The sequence below is a fragment of the Etheostoma spectabile genome, chromosome 1 (genome assembly GCF_008692095.1).
Source record: "Etheostoma spectabile isolate EspeVRDwgs_2016 chromosome 1, UIUC_Espe_1.0, whole genome shotgun sequence".
In the NCBI taxonomy this organism is placed as follows: Eukaryota; Metazoa; Chordata; class Actinopteri; order Perciformes; family Percidae; genus Etheostoma; species Etheostoma spectabile.
The window spans coordinates 20,024,613-20,041,904 of record NC_045733.1 but is presented as its reverse complement, the minus strand read 5'-3'; the positions used below and the strand labels follow the sequence as shown (position 1 = coordinate 20,041,904).

Below are 17,292 nucleotides of genomic sequence, written 5' to 3'. Positions count from 1 at the left end.
CTTTTTTTCTTCCTCAGCTGATGGGACTGTCTGGATAAGGAAGGTGACAGGCTGCTATAGCTTTTAAGTTCCCAAGTGTCCAGAACCTATATCAAAACGGGAATTGTCAACAGAAAACTGAAAAAAATAAAAAGCAATAGAATGGAAACTCTGAATATAACTTATTGTTGGAGTAGCCGAAATGATGTGTGGTGCACACCGATCAGAGTCCAGAATCAAGTGAACCGAGATAAAATAACCCCGGTAATTCCTCTGTTTCATAATTGTAATAATTGGCGCGCCTTCACATGATCTGATAATAGAGATTCTTATCAGATGCCATTAAAGCTTATTAGCCTATACTATTTATACTCACACGATTAGCCACATCCTTAAGACTCAATGTCAGGACAGCAAAGGGATCTCAACTTCAGATGGAGAAGGTGGACATGACCGATTTGTATACATTATGACACCCCTATACGCATACAATACGGTGACATAAAGCGTTGGGTTGTTGCAAGATGCAACATTTTTCCAAACTGTCACATTGGCCTAATTTCACTTCCTTTAGAAGATATTGACATGAGCTTGCATTCATGAATAAATTCCCTTTTTGCACAGACAGAAATCTGAGACAGGCCATTCGAAGACATTTATCTGATAATCGAGATGTGAAGTAAATAGAGAGCAGAGTTATCGATCAGTCCAAAGGATCTGTCACGTCTTGCCAAGTTTTCAAAGATCACAAAGTTCCATAAAGGTTATTTTGACATGTTGGCAGGTGTCTGGGGCGTACAGGCACTCCCGGCCCTCAATCCAAAGCGTCAGTCATATTTCAATCCAATTCTAAATTCAAACTTCTCCTCTCCACAATGACACCCAGCTTTTTAAAAAGTGACTTTAAAAAGAGGATGAACTCTGAGCCTGGCTAGTCAAATCAATCTCGTCACGGTGGAGGAACGGAGCGGTTCATTACTGGGAGGGCTGAGGAGCTCTCCGATCAGCTCTCTAATATCACTGTGATCCTCTTCTCTTTTCTTACCTAATTGAATTCTCCAGGAAAGATGCCCCTCAGCTGCAGATTTATCATATCCTGAAATTGGAGGAGACTAGCTCCATGAAGGACGTGCGCAGAACATTTAATCCACTCCTCATGCTGTAAGCCGAGCTCCGTGGTCTCTGCCAGGACTTGACTTTGTCACACAGTGGACCACTGGCCTTCAGAGAGACGTCTTTATTCAGCGTTGGCCAGGATGAACAGGAGTTGCAGCAGGAGGTGCACACGTCCTATATCAAATATGCTGCCTGTCATGTACAGCACGACCACTATTCTCAACAGATGGCATTGTAATCTATAATCAAAGCCCCTTAAATGCAGCTCACGGCACAATATGCCTCTCTCCCCTTCAAGTTGTTCTTTCTCTTTACCTCTATCTGTCTCTCTCTGCAGTGTGAGGCATTTAGCATCTCCTCTCGTTTCCTCTCTACATTGTAGTAATGAAAGGTTTTGACATCAAAGGTAAGATAACCGGCAGGATTGTTTATCAAAGCCACTTCATCAAGAAGGTGGTCAGATGTACTGTAGGATGGGGGTGTCGTGTTAACATAAAGATCGACTGCAGATAAGTAGGTGAATCAGAAAGAGGAGCTGGAAACTCCACACGGTGGAAATCTGCAGGGGGCTGTTTAAATGGTTGAGGATCATGTCACAGCAGCAGATCCCATGACTAACACCATAGAAACCTGTCTCCCATCATTCAGATAGACGGATATTTATTTGTCCTGGATTGTGTGCCATACAGCAATTGTCAGATACATAAACGGACAACTACAATACCACCGACAACAACAGCGCTGAAACCAAACCACCAACTACCTCAGTTTTATAGACGCTTCACCACCGGTACTAAAGTGCTCTACATGTTACAGGGTGCAGCATCCTCACACACATAGCTCCAGCTTGTTCAGCAGTGCAATAGTGCTATATGTACTCTGTATGTTTGGCTGGTTGGGAGGGAAGGCACCTTATAGCATCTGCCTGTTGGGAACAGCTCGTATCAGTAAATAGGGGCTGTGATACATCTCTATAAGTTTGGATCAATGGAAGTACAGTTCCAGGATAATTGTCACTCACCTTCCGCTCTGTGTGTGTTGTTGTTCTCAAAATCCCTTCGGTAAACAACACACTTTGAGCTAGCAAGCTACATGCTGCACATGGCAGGTTTTGAAGAACCTTTGGATTTTGCAATAAAGCGGGCCTGCTTGGTTTTTGGGGAAATGATAGTAAAGATTTCTGAAGAAAGACATTTTGGGACTGATTGGTGGGTTTGCTTTGGACAAAGTCCACACGGAGATACACTGGTAAGAGATAATGTAACCATGTATCTGGACCTCCACCATTCAAAACATTGATCTACTCACACACATTGGCTGGTCATCTTGAATCAGCGAATTTCAATTGTAACATGATGAGATATGTTGCTTCTTCATTCATTTTATTTGTATATAAAGTAAATCCAGCGGTGGAACGGTGCTACCCTGTGTAGCCCCAGTATTAGTAGTAATAGGAGACAAAACTGCCTCATTTTCTCTGACACACTGTAATCAGTCAATCCTTAAGGAGAGATAATGATTAGATGTCCCAGGCTATCCTGTTACTATACTATTCTTTCCAATTACAATGTTATTTTTCCTGCCCTTAAGTTTCATATTGATCCTATTTTCTTTCCTATATCATTCAAATGTATATCCTATGCTACTTAATTTCCTTTCCTATCCAAAGCCTATTTATTCCTCTCCATTTTATCTAATCCTATATCTTACCCTATCCCATCTTAGGATAGGATCATATCCTATAGTCCATTCTATCCTTTACTTTGAATCTGTTATATTGAATTATATATCCTGTTCTATCTTAGATAACATGTCCTATCCTGATCTTACGCTATATTATATATTCTATTTTTTTATTCTGTCCTATTTGTATAAGATTCTACCATGTCTACTAATATATCCTATCCTATCTAATTCTATATGTTATCCTATTAAAGCTTATCTCCAATCCTATCCTATCTTCCTATATTGTCCTGTCCTGTTCTACTTTTTTCTCAGCGTACATCGCCTTCCATGTATAATCATAAATATATCCATCTATAATTTACTTGTATAGCCTGCCTTTTTGAGATTTTGTCTAATGTGTGTAGAGAATGCTAAGTTTGAACTTAGTTGTGTACCATTCCAATAATTGTGCGTGTCTCCAGATGGGATGTATATTAAGTAGACAGCATATATGTGTGCTTAAGGTCTCCCACATTTGCATGCAGTATGGCTTTTCTGGCATAGATCCAGTGCTATAGGATCACTTATTTGATTAAACATTATCATGCTCAGCAAGACGGTAGAGCTCTAAGAAGGGTTGAGGTAGAACTGCTGACAGCAGCACAAAGCCTTGTGAATCATGCTAAGGTGGTATTGTTGTAGTGAATGGGAAGATATGCTTCATCTTATAGTTTCTCATGTGCAATAACCTTGAACCTCACAGTGATCAGCGGCATTGGGATTTTTTTGTATGTGCTTACATTTTGTATTTTCTCCTCCATTGTAGTGCTGTTATTTTTTAATGGGTTCATTTTTCTAAGCTTCCATTTTCTGTCTAGCAGATCAAAACTATAGAACAAAACTGAAAAGGCTGTGCAGTGGAGTTGTTTCATCTACGATTCGCCTCGTTCACATTGGTAACAGACAGTCCCTCAAATTGTTTCCGAAGTACTTTATTTTGACTCAGGTTTTGACTCAAAACCCAAAATTTCACCAATCAGTTCCAAAATGAAATATCCACTCTAAACTGAATAAAACGCTAATAAGTAGAAATAGTACATTCATTTTAGAATCAGAAATTAGAATCAGAAATACTTTATTGATCCCCAAAGTTATTATTGTATTATACTATATTTATGTAAAGCTTTTGATTAACCTACTACACTACCTGGTCAGCACTAAACTGCTGACAGACAAAGTTAGCAACCAGCTGGAGGATAGTGGAGCATTTAGCAGCTAGGGAGCCAGATATTTCCCTTAGGAGTTGGTGGAGACCAAAAAGAGCTTGTAAATAGTAGAGATACATCTGCCAGCCTGCCAAAAACGCAACCAGGTGTGTGTTTATAGACAACTATTAGCCAACATAACAGATTCATAAAGTGATAACTTGTTGATGTTGTTAACGTTGTGCTATATTAGCTGGTTCTGCTGCTCCCAAGTAGCCCAAATCAGTTATTACTGCTTTAAGTTATCGGTTGTAATGAATACAAAGCAGACTGACTCCTCTAAATGTTAGAAATATATTTTTTTAAATTCATGAATGATTTATGAATGATGCACTTACATGTGGCTACTGTACTTTTCAAATGGCCTGCTTTTAAGATTCAGAGTATTTGATGGTAATGATAACTTTGGGTTGACAGTGTTGACGTACTTTGCTTATTATCCCACACAAACGGGGGTGTGCAGGGTTGAACGAGACATCCGCTGATGCGCAGATCAGCATTCTGAGCTACTGCTGAGTAACTCCAGAATGGAGCTGAATCCGGAGAGGATCATAGCCTGATGACACTTGGCAAAATGGCACACTAATTATAGTCATTTTCATTTTGGGCAGAAAGGCTTGAGCTTAGTCATGTGCGAAGAGTTGATACCTTTCAGAACATGGACCAATGCTCCCACAACGTTTAGCCCTGCCAAGTCTCTGCTGCGGATTGGCTGAGCCTGTGGCGAACACTGACACTCATAGGCTTAGGTAGTTTCCACCCAGGCCTTGATCGGCAAACCAGTGACACAGAACAGTCTGGGGGCAGCCTTGGGACGCCATCACGGCTGGGAATATTAGCAGCGTTAAAACACTCTGAGCTGATGGCTCTGGCATGGCTTCAGAGCAGCACAGCTCATGCAGGAAGGAAACTAAATGGCAAACTGGCTGAAAGTTACTTTTATTGTCTAGTACTGCACTTTGATTTAGTTAGAGACTTACTATATATGTATGAAAATGAATTATTATAGTATAAAGTATCAGGGTTTCATAGTTCATTATTTTCACGCAATGGATGAAGATCCTGTAGTTTAGATGTTGCACACACACACACACACACATACACACACATACACTCACACACAAACTCACACACTCACAAACACATACACACACACACAACAAACAAACACACACACACACACACACACAGACACTGCAATAGCCTGAAGGCCATAGTCTAGTGTATGCAAAGCCCTCTTAACAAATTTAACGGTCAAACATTGTGAGACTTTATGTGTTTAGTTAAAAACCAAGAACAATACTATTCTCTAAGAATATTATTAGAATCAGGAATAGAATATGAACCTCTTTTATACCGATTGTAAGAAAAATAGCTAGGTTTTATTTGAAGAATGTTGGAGTAAAGGACTAAAAGTGCAGATTGATATCACCAGCTACAGCATTCTCAGTGTAACAGGAAGGCAAGGGGTCTGAAGACTATGGAAAATATTTAGGTAGCATCATTAATACTAATACTATGATGAGTACAGTCTTTGCAGTCTTCTTAAAATGGCTGTAAAATGCTGTGGCCCAAATAATGGCCAGGGTCACTGGGACCAGCACTTAGAAGTAACTATTTGGCTGGTCGGTCCATTTTTCAGGCAACCCCCCCTAGAGGATCAGTCCCTGGGAAACGTCTGATAACTGAAGCAATCAATTGAAATTTCATTCCTGCTATTTTTTTTTTTTTTCGCTTTGTACTGATCTGTACTCTCTGTCTCTCCCTCCATTTTATCTGTCCCCATGGATTTTCAGATGCAGTTGCTGGAAAAATTGGGCTCCATCCTTAGTGCTGAATCCATTGTTTCTATGCAGAGGAATCATTTTTAATATAGCTATAATTTGTTCAATTTTGCCTGTCACTTTAATATCGATATCATATTCTCCAGCTCTCACTGTCTCTGCTGTTAATGTAATTGAGACAAATTGTCACAATTTGCCTGGTTTTTATATTTTTCCAGTAAAATTTCAGCAGAGAAGAGCAGTGTGCCCATTTGTCTCCAGGATGTTCCTATCAGCCAATATGAACACTGAATCATTTTTTTATTTAAAACTTTATTTATCAAAGGAAGACTCCCTGATAATGCATGCATGCTCATTTTATGTCTTGTGGCCCACATAGGGACAAAATAAGAGAGGGAAATGAGTTATAGATCCCTTTGTCCACCACAGCCTTCATATACACGGTCCTAGCGTGCACACAAGGCAGTCCACACCCCCCTCCTCCCGTCAAGCTTCTTAGTGTCCATCAGTGTGTGGAGCTGTACAAACATGAACCAGGGGGGGTTACAACATCCCTCAATGGAGAAACAAAGGTAAAATAAAGTACACCGTGCATCCCTGTTTGGGTGTGTATATTAATACAGTTGGAAGCCATTTTATGATCAGATTCTGACCAACAGATGGAAGGCGGATATAATGTCATTGGCTCATGCATTAGGAAGGAAGCCTCTACATCTGTCTGCCTGTGCTTGTGATTGCATTTGCATATAGGTAACAGGCATGTGTTTGTCTCAGTGAGAAACCAGAGACATCCTATTACTTAATTCTTATTTACAAGCTTTGAGTGCCAATCAACTGTTGAGGGAAATAGCTTCCTTTCCTCTGGTTTTCATCTGGTTTTCATCTGGTTTTTGTCCTTTTAGTGTATCCCAAGGCTCCATCTTAACAATGCAGCTTGCAAACACTTATGAGTCAAGGATAAAAGAAATACTAAACAGGTTATCTGATTGATGTAAGGCGTGTGCTTTAATCTAGAGGAGTGCTACTTCACCACCACATCCCCACCCTGAAGTGTTTGGGCTGTAGAAGACTGCTGCTCAGCTTCTATAAAACTAAGAGGGATGCAGAATGTAGATCAATATCCTAGAAACACACCAGAGACATTCTATTTTATTAAACATTTTCCCATTAAGGCGGTGGTGCAAGCGTTGTAGATCATCCCAACAAAAGTCGTAAATCACAGGCAGACAGCGCTACTGGAAACAATAGGCAGTATCAGAGGAGATTACCAAGAAACAGAAGATACATGTTGGTTCTGCTGCTGGGAGCCTCATGTATCTTGTTCCTGTATTACCACATGTTTAAGATGAGGGATTGGTACATTGTTAGTGTTGCATCAAAATCATATCATCTTCATCACAGGACAATACACATCTTCATGTCACAGACATGGCTCACAAGTTAATCACTTATTTCTAATCTTATCTGTTAGACTGACTGCATTGGTTGGCCCATTCCAAACATGCTTCCCTACTGTTTCCAGTTGACTAGATGATTTGGAGACCTTTAGTGCCGTACTAAAGGTCTCCTAAGATACAGAAGCTCAACAATGACAAAACTACTATGTGAGGCCAAAGCAGATTTAAAGCTGCACTGATCATTTATGTAAATCAACAATGGATTCAATGGATATGGGTAATGAAGGGATACACTTGTGATGAAAACACAGTTCCCCTGGCTTTCAGCTCACTGTCACATCAGGGTCCAGAACTTTGCCGTTTTGGTCTCACTGCATTTATAAATCTTGTTTCTAGCCGCAGTAGGCAGCTGTTCTTGACAAACAAAACTTTAAAAAAGAAACACATTCTCACTTTTAACTTGTCACGATGTACGTTTAAACACACAGGACACAAACCCCGGTTTCCTGAGGGAAAGTCTCATGTTGGTTGGCCCATCCATCACCCAAACCTTCTGCCATCACACGCTCTTAATACCACGTCATCTCACAGCTTTAGGGTCGAGCAGCTGCTCTGCCCGTCCCATACAGATGTGGCAGGGTGCATTGTGGGTGGGTAGCTGATGCTGAGGACCACTGAACATGCATCAGTATGTTGACTAGTTGGGAGTGAGAAACAAATAGTAGACAAAGTTGCACACGTTAGTGGAACATTGAGTCGCTTAAGATAAAGATAAATCTCTCAAGAGTTGGTACATATTGGATTTACATTCAACAGCAGGCCAGAAGCATGTTTCCAAATGAATACTAATGTTGCTTACAGTTTGCATGTGTGATGACTTTCCGATATGTGTATAAGCAACCGTTTGCTTATATGGTCCCCATGTACATTTTAAAGCTAATATGTCGTTGTACAAAGTATTTATAGCTTGTTCTGCTGCCCCAAGTGGCCACAAGAAATACCTTTTTACTGCTTTAACAGGACAAACTCATATTTGATGGGGTACTACATTTTCCACAGTTTTTCACAATAAAAAATGCTGATATTGCATATCACAGACTGGCATGACGTAGAAAAAGGACACTAACTGGGGGGCACCTTCCTTCCACAACAGTTCCAATGGAGTTTACGCTGCTCTCAGTTGGCGTTAACATACATATAGCCATTGTGAGAGAATGCACATAACAGTTCCAAGCAAAAAAAGTCCCACTGTTTGCTCAAAAAAATCCTCCAATATAACTCTTCCTGTGGTTCCCTCTCTTTCTTACTAGCACATTATGGCTCAGATTTGTTCTGTGCTCGCTCAATAGTTTTGTCGCTAATACACTTCCATACATCAATAACCGTTGCTAAAGGAGAGCAGAGAGCTTTTAATCCAAAGCTACCCAGTTTGTAGTGCTCGGATTGTTATCACATCTTTTGAATTCTGCCTTTGCACTGTTATTTGTGTCTACCTATTAAGACATGAAAAACGGTTCCTTCTTCTGGTGCCCATATTCACAGGCGCTCAGAACAAGATAGCAGGTAGGGGTTCAGTGGGTTGCCCAGGGCTGCTTCAACACAACAGATGGCTGTTGCTCAGACCGAATCTGTTACTGTTTGGTTCCAGGGTGTTCTCCTCAAGCACTGAACCACCCTGCCACCCAGTTCAGATTGTACTTGGTTGGAGGCCTTTCGCAAGCAGATGGAAGGTGGCTGTAATTTCATAGTCTTGTATGTTAGACAGCAAGCTGGGAGATCTACCCGTGCAATTTGTTTTGATAGTATCCTGCTCATTTCCTTTGTGCTTACAAGTTAATAATCAAGTCCTTTCAAGGCAAATTTATTTAGAAAGCCTTTTATGAAAACAGAGCTGTTATGCAATACTGTACAGATGTACAGAGAACAAATAATTAAAGGGAGATACGAGAGAAGAAGAGGCAGAAATGAGAAAGCCAGACTTTCATTCTAATCGCGTTGCAAGTATTAAACCTCACAGCCCCTTTTTCTTCATTGCTCAAATCTCCTCTTTTCTGTGCAATATTCATTAAGATAAAGCAGCAATTTAAATATTTTGCCGTTTGTCAGACTCATTGTAAGTCTGGCTGAGAGTGTCTACTTGAATGTGTCTCTATTAATTTTGGATTCATGTAGATTTTCATTTTTGTACCATTTTATTTGTGCATCCTCCAAGGATGTGGGAATAACAGGACAGAGATTAAATGCCCCTGCATAATCATGGCATCTTTGTTATTCATATCCATTTTTTCACAGCAGTCTAATCCACATGCATATTCAATGTGCCGCGGACAATCAGAGATTCTGAGCAGACCACATGCTCCGGTCCGCAGGGAGGTTGTTCCCTGCTTCCTCTGTGCTGTGTGTTGACAGCCGCCTGATGACAATTGGGATAATGCTAAATTCGATCACAGAGCATAAAGTGGTGCTGCAAATGAAAACATGTTGTGCTCACATAAATTATACTTTTTTCCTATCACAATATTGCATCAGTATCACATATTGTTGAAATGATGTCCCATTGATGCAAGCCGGTCATATTTCCTTGTGTATTTAATCACCGTAGATGTCAAATTGAGAAACAATTTAAAACTGTCAATAGTAGAGTGTGAATATAATAGTAATATATAAAGTGTGAATATAAAAGACTGTGTCTCAGGGGAAAAAAAATTGACATGTCTCCAAACATGAAATCTTCCATATTACTAGATTTTTAGATAAATTTATCACTTTCAAATGGTCCTATGTGGTGTTGCTACTTCACCTGTCAACGACTGAAGTTGCACAAGTGACAAAAATAACTAGAAAATTCCGCAGAAATTTTATCAGTGTGCCTGCTACTTGGTGCACATCCGAACAGCAATAAAAGTTAATAAAAAATAATAAGTGTCTTAACCCTTCAGAGATATAACTTTTTAAAACCTATTTAAGATGTTAGGACGTGTGTGTGTGTCTGTCTGTGTGTGTGTCTGAGAGAGAGGGAGACAGACAGATGTCCACAGACAGATGGTTGCCTGGTTACTAAGGACCAATAGGAAGCCTGTTATCTCTGTGATGTCATCGCTTTGATATGTAGTCAGTTAACGACTGCACCTGGCACCTACTGTTACCAGCTATTAAGAGACTGATCAAGCTCTCAAACAAATGATCATATCACCAAAAGGATACAAGATATCAATTAATTGAGGTTCTCGTGGGCACCATGAGGCCTTTGTGAACGTATTGATATAAAATTTATGTGGATGACCTTAAAAATGTGGGCGTATCAGCGATGTAAAAAAGTCCTTTGCTCTGCGTTTTGCTCAGAAATGTAGACGATGTTTAACATTACAGTGAATGGAGGAAAATGTGGAACTGTTCTCATTTGAAAGGTCGCTGAGCGGAAAGTATACATCATATCACATAAATGAGCACATTGGATGAAACTAGACAAGAATACCTACGTTTTGATGTATAAATTGTCCATGACAAGTTAGAATGTTGGCGTGGGAGCAAGTTTATAGAGAAAAAAAAAAGATAACTTTTTTAGTCTCCCCACTCTGTCCCCCACTCTAGCTCCGAACATTCCGCCACTACACACACACATTGGAAAATCTGAGCCGGTCTGAAAAACGGGACGATACGTAAACCGGGATTTTGGAGAAACCGTGCTTGATATCTGAACGCCCATTCAGCGCAATAAACACCAAGTCTTGTCTTCGGTTAAACTTTTAATCATGTTTCTCGTTAAAGTATGGCGACACAGCACGGTCCCAAAGAGGGGGGGTTTTGAGCGTGTTGAGCGATTTTCCCCGAACATTTCCCATTAAGTCAAAGAAAACTTTGCGTTGTTTTGCCGATTTCGGTAAAAACCGCGCGGCACATCTCTTAGAAAAATCATAGCACACCATTCCTCGATCAATACCACAATGTCGTGTAATGTGGTGCGCGTGTTGGCAACGCTTGGGACTAGTAGCGGGACAAATTTGCGGGAAGAAAAATAAGAAATATAATAATAAGATTGGGCAATAATAGTCATTGTGCCGATTGCTGCTTATGCAGCACATCGGCACACTGAATAAGCTTTGTACCAAGCTTGAGCCACTGTTGAGCACTTTGAAGTGAAGTCCTGTATCGAGGCATCTAGAAATACTGATGGATAACAAAACAGCTTGCTTTCACCTCAGTTGTCAGTAGTCTTGCCCAAAACTTAAAAAACTCGCCTTGTTGAAAAACTATAAAAACTTTCAGTTGCTAAATATCACGCCTCTTTGGTCCCAAGGAAAAGATACGTCAGTCTTGGCCACTTGTTTCTTAGGAAAGGGAAAGACGCTGCCTTATTTTTAGATGCTTGGATCCAAGACTAGGATGAATGAGGATTTTAGCATTAGAGTTTTTTTTTTTTTTTTTTTTAAGATGTTCCATAAAAAAGAGTTTTTTAGTTTTAAAAACAAACTTATATAGCGGTTTTTATTCCACTTACAATACCGTGACCTTACTGTCTTGTGGTTTGTCTTGTCACTTCAATGATAACTATTGGTTGAGTACTTTTATTTTGAAATGTCTGTATTAGTGGTGCAACTTCCTTTAGAGGCTGGCCAGACGTGTGTTAAGTCCTCATTGGATAATTGACAAAGTTTCAGCCATTTTGTGTCTTTTGATTTGTGGCGAGATGAGTCTGTTGAAGGAAGTGCAGACTCTTCCAGTAAGTCAGCTCTTTCCTTTCTCTTTTCTGGGACTTTTACATGTGCTGCATGTCTTATGGGACCTGAAAGGGTCCACTTATGTTGCTAGAATAAATCAAAAAATAATTCAGAATATAAAGTAAATTTTGTACAACCAAAGTTTTGGATGTGTCATTTCACCCACTGTGTAAGACTGGTTAATAAGGTTGGAAGACTGGATATGTATTACAGTTGACTGTAGTAAGTCTCTTCTGCAGTCTTCAAATAATTCATCAACAGAGAGGTGTATATTTTTTTGCCCACCTGGAAATGTTTAACAATAAAAAAAACACTAAAAGCTACACAATTTGGACTTTTACTTTTAGAATTTTGGAATATGACCTCACCCATGTTGCCAGTCTTTTGAAAGACCTGGACCTTACCTAATAGCACATGAGCACCTGCCCTCCCATCGCTGGGGTAACAGTACAGGGGGTAAGCAAAATTGCAAAGGGGAATCTGCCATGTCTGCTTGCAGGTCCCATTAATGACTCAGCTCCCTGCCGTCACGATCAGCTACCTTCAGTTCAACACAAATCTCAATATCAGCAGTGTTACTGTGCCGGCGCGAAGCACTTCCAGTACTTACAGTTTTCAGCCACTTACTTTCACATTTGCACAAGCACACACACATTTTGCTTTCATGTGCCGGTAGCCATTTTGTATGTATTATTGTATGATTGATTGTAGGATTTTCTCTGTGAAAAAGTGACTAGCTACAGTTTGAATGGGCTTATGAAACACTGGTAGTGTTGGCATGGTTTACCCAATAACTGCCCCCAATCTTACATTTCATACTATTGGCACTTTACAACACAGATTTAAAAGTTTGTCTTTATGTAGCTCAGCTGGCTTTTTCTAGTTCTAATAAGCACATGCACGTTTGGCAAATCAGATTGCTATCCTATATTAAACATATATTAAAAAAACTTAACAATTCACCCAAGCATTCAGGACGGACGCAAATGCGATTGTAGATGCATTTTGGCTAGATGTTGACAATACATGAATCAAAAGCAGCACTGAGCTGTTGTCGCATTTATCTGATCCCCGATCAGTTCGACCATTGAATGATCTGTGTGAGTGACGGACAATAAAACTTTGGTCTTGCTCCTAGTTCATAAAAGCGATTCATCCATGTGTTTGTTGTCGGATAGTTGTTAGCGAGCTAGCTATTGTTGCTAACCTCTTACTATACTGCTAAAGTGCAAAAGTTATTCTTCTTCTTGTGTTTTTTTTATCATGTAGCTATAGATGCATTACCATCACCCTGTGGACTTGAGTAGAGCTGCCATTGATTTCCATGTGGCATCTGACTGATGGAAACGCATATACAGTATGTGTGTAGTTTATATAATTATATCCTGATACGAGACGCTCAAAATAACAAATGTAAATGAGGCCAAAATAGATGGCATCATTGCGTCCTGGAAACGGGGGTAAGCAGGTGCATTTTGTTTACAAAATGTTGATGCAAGCGATTATGGATCAGCGGTAAACGGTCTCAGTCACTGCTTCACTGAGTCTGGATGTCCTAAACCATTTGGCAAATCTAAGCTCAATTTCCTGTGACTCAGCTCACATTATGATCGGAATTGCTGGTATTCTGTAATCATTTATTGTAAGACTTGTCTACTGAAAAAACATCCTGAAACAGCATCACTCATGTTCTCACACTGCTAACTGCTCCCACCAGCCTTCATAAAAACATTGGCAACCCAGCTGCCAGCAGTAAAGTCATGCACAACGGGGATCCACCAGTGCAGGTTGCATTTGGCAGACCTGTATCCTCCTCTCCACCCAAGCAGGTGATGCCCCCCAGAGCGCAGTGCTCAAATAAACAGAATGTCTCAGAAGCTGCCTCATCATGGTCCACCAGATGCACTAGAGCCAACAGATATGTAGGAGCATGTTTGCCAGAAACCAATTGCAGTAATGCTATTTTCCTGCTGTGGTAATGAAATACAAACTGCAAACTGATCTGATCGCAGAACTCATCCTGAACGATGAAATGTGAGGGCAAATCTTGGGCTTACTGTTGGCTGCAAGATTGGTGCATGTGTAGCCTATATGTGCATGTGCAGTATATATGTATTTATTTATTTATTTATTTATGTGTCTCTATATTATAAAACATAAATACGTATGCCTAGCACTGATTGTTGTGTTCATCGTATTCATTTTAAATTTGACATTTAGGATAAAGTTTCTTTTAGCCTTTAATGATATTTACCTCTACCCAAAACAAAGCAATGAAGCCTTTGCCATGTCTACCGCCACGTCTCCTCATTTCCCCGGCTTAATTGAAACCGTGTGTTGCCTATTTCATTTCCAAAACCATCACAAACAAATCATTTACAAATGCCCTCTCTGTCCTGAAGCTAATTTAAAGGCACCAGCATCCGACCACACAGAACAGAGTTTACCCTGGGAGTCTAGAGATATTGGAAGAAGTAAAGTCAACTACAGTATTTATTTGGTCTGTCCCCCCCGCACATAGATTAAGCTTCAGCAGCCACCTCTAGGCAATTAAATCTATCAAAGGGCAGCAGAGAGCGCTCTGTCAGAACTGTTCCAGTAATTGCAATTTAAATGAATATGGATTCAGAAACTTTGGCAACCCATAGCTAGCTGTTGTGTAACTTGGGACTGACTTTCTCTGTCATTTCTCCTTGTTTGTTTTCCCTCTGCGTCAGATAGACAGCTACCTGTCATTCTCTTTCTCTCTGTTTACAGACACATAGAGAACTGGACGGGATTGCAGACTCTGAGAGACGTCGATATGGAGCTCTACACTGGACTACAGAGACTGTGAGTGTTGATTATCTGGAGGGGGAGGCCAATGATAGAGACACTTGACTGTATTTCAGTCCCACTGTGTTGCAGATATGGAAAAGGACAGTGGAACCTGTACCGCTGTTAATCCCTGTTTTCCATCAGGTTGCCTGCCTGCTGACGGCAGGGAGGCCGACGGGTTTCTCCTTCATATGAGAGCAGCAATTTAGCTCCAAAACACAAGTGGCTGCCGATGTGGTGTCACCGGTCAGACCTCGGGATTTATTGTCCGATACTTTTCTGAATGTGACACAAACCCGGCTAATTCTCAGAGGAGATGACAAGGTGTTAGTCAGAGTGTGAAAGAGAGAAGAGGGAGTGAAGGGTGTGTTTCTGATCCTAACACAAGCTGATGTTTAAACAGGCTTTTAATTCTCGACAGTCACGCCGGTGGAACATCCTCTTCGCTTTGCTTAGCCACTGATCAAATAATGCTAAAAAGCAGTGGAGAAAATTGAATTAGGGATCCCTGCTGCAGCGTTGTAATTTTTTTCTCATCTCTTCACTTCTTAAAGCAATGTTACGGTCCTTTCCTTTGCCTTACACTATAAGGCCACATCCTTTACATTCCTCTCACCCTGCCACTCCTCCCTCAGCCGCTGCCGCCCTCCTCCTTTCCCTCTTCATTTTTTTTCTCTTTCTCTGCAGAGAACCATATTCTCCTTTGCCCTCCAAAGTCAAAGCTGGCCTCTTCCCTGATCCCCTTGATCCCTCATCAGGGAGGCCAAGTGCAATATCTCCACAACTAAATTAGCATTTTTCTCATTACCACCACCTGTCTCCTGCTGCCTTGTCTGGGCACGCTGGCTCCTCCCTGGCTGGAGTCGGGCCTTCCTAGGGAAGGCTGTTAGCTTGTGTGATGCAGCCTTGTGGGGCTGGTCACAGTGTGGAGGGATGAGTGTGAAGAAGTCCCTAAGATACCTTCCATCACCTCATTTTTACATTTTCTCATTCATCTTTATATGAATCAAATGAAAAAGGATGCAATAATTTGATAAAACAAACATTTGAGGGGGGCCCGGATAGCTCAGTTGGCAGAGCGAGCGCCCATATGTAGAGGTTGACTCCTCGTGGCAGCGGGCCGGGGTTCAACTCCGACCTGCGGCCCTTTGCTGCATGTCATCCCCCCCCCTCTCTCTCTCCCCCTTCATGTCATCTGTCCTGTCAATTAAAGCCTAAAAAAGCCCCAAAACTTATCTTTAATAATCTTTAAAAAAAAATAAACATTTGACTTATTGAATATTTTATAAACAAAGTTGTTGCATTAAAAAATATAGAATATAACCAGACTTATCTCTGTTTTTTGGTGCATCAATGTGCCAACATGTGCTAAAATGTTTGCCTTTATTTTCTATCGTTCTCACTCCCAACTCGTAAAACACAGATTCTTGGTCAGCGTCTCTCAGCGTCCGACGACGCAGCTCGACCACGCCGCTGTAAGGGGACGTGGTATTTAGCATGAAAATGGTAACAAGTAGTATGAAAGACCAAAAATCTACCTACAGAGGTTGGTTGGGGTGATGGACGGGTCAAACAACACAGCACTTTCCCCCATGAGACCGGGGTACATGTCCTGTTCTTGTCCCGCGGTTCACTGAAACGTACATTTTGTAGCCCCCCCTCACCATATTCTCCTAAACCTAACGTTCTTGTGCCACGTGTCAGTTAATCATACGTCCTCTCTTAGAGCGTCAAAAAGAGACGCCAAAAGTCTGACCAAGCACGTCTCAATATGACACTAAAGCATCGATAACAAGCGCCAAAGGCACCTGACCAGGCGTCGCTTTTTGACGCTCCGGGAGTGAGCATGTCTCGTTACTCTATCTGGCCAATATTTTTCAGGGTAGTTGAAAAGCACCCTTCAAGTAAAACCATGTTTTGGTGAAGTGCTGTGGCCTTTCACTGGTTCTTTCTGGTTTGGAAAACTTAATAACACCAAGATGAAAAAGGTTTGTGACTACTAAAATGTGTTTTGGTCCAGCCTCCAAATCTTTAAAACTTGTTTAAGAGCTCACATTAAATGCTGGATACAATCAGCACACTGCGTTAGGAGGCGCTCGCTGGTGATGTCAATGACTTCTTATGGAGAGAGACATCTGTGATGATGAGATTAGAAGTCATTACTGTTGTAGCCCAGAAAAGTCCCCCAAACTGGGTCACTGGGAATTCCAGGACTCCTTGTGAGGATTCCACGGGGTCCCCAGCAAAATGAGGATTAGTTTAATTTCACAGTTATTTCACTCCATACAACGCTGACACAATCTGGAAATAAAAAAATATTAGAATGCATGCTCTAATCTGAGGTTCCACTCGCTGTACAGTAAAAACACACAAGTTCACACATGGTACATCTAATGGGGCTTCAAAGTGAACTTCCAATTCAGTGCCAGCTCTGCAGGGGGTACACATGCAGATCGAAGTAGAACTAATTGGAATAGACACAGATTTGTTACAGTGGACTGCTGCAACACAGGGGAAAATATGTAAAAATAGCTTGAAATGCACTATAAGA

At 40.9% G+C, this 17,292-nt stretch overlaps 1 protein-coding gene across 1 annotated transcript in view; it reads left to right on the top strand.

Moving 5' to 3' along the window:
- Positions 1 to 17,292, top strand: part of ntrk3b (neurotrophic tyrosine kinase, receptor, type 3b) — a 171,315-nt gene that overhangs the window by 19,468 nt on the left and 134,555 nt on the right. The window contains 1 exon segment of the mRNA XM_032523479.1: positions 14,682 to 14,756. Coding sequence (XP_032379370.1) covers positions 14,682 to 14,756 — 75 coding nt within the window.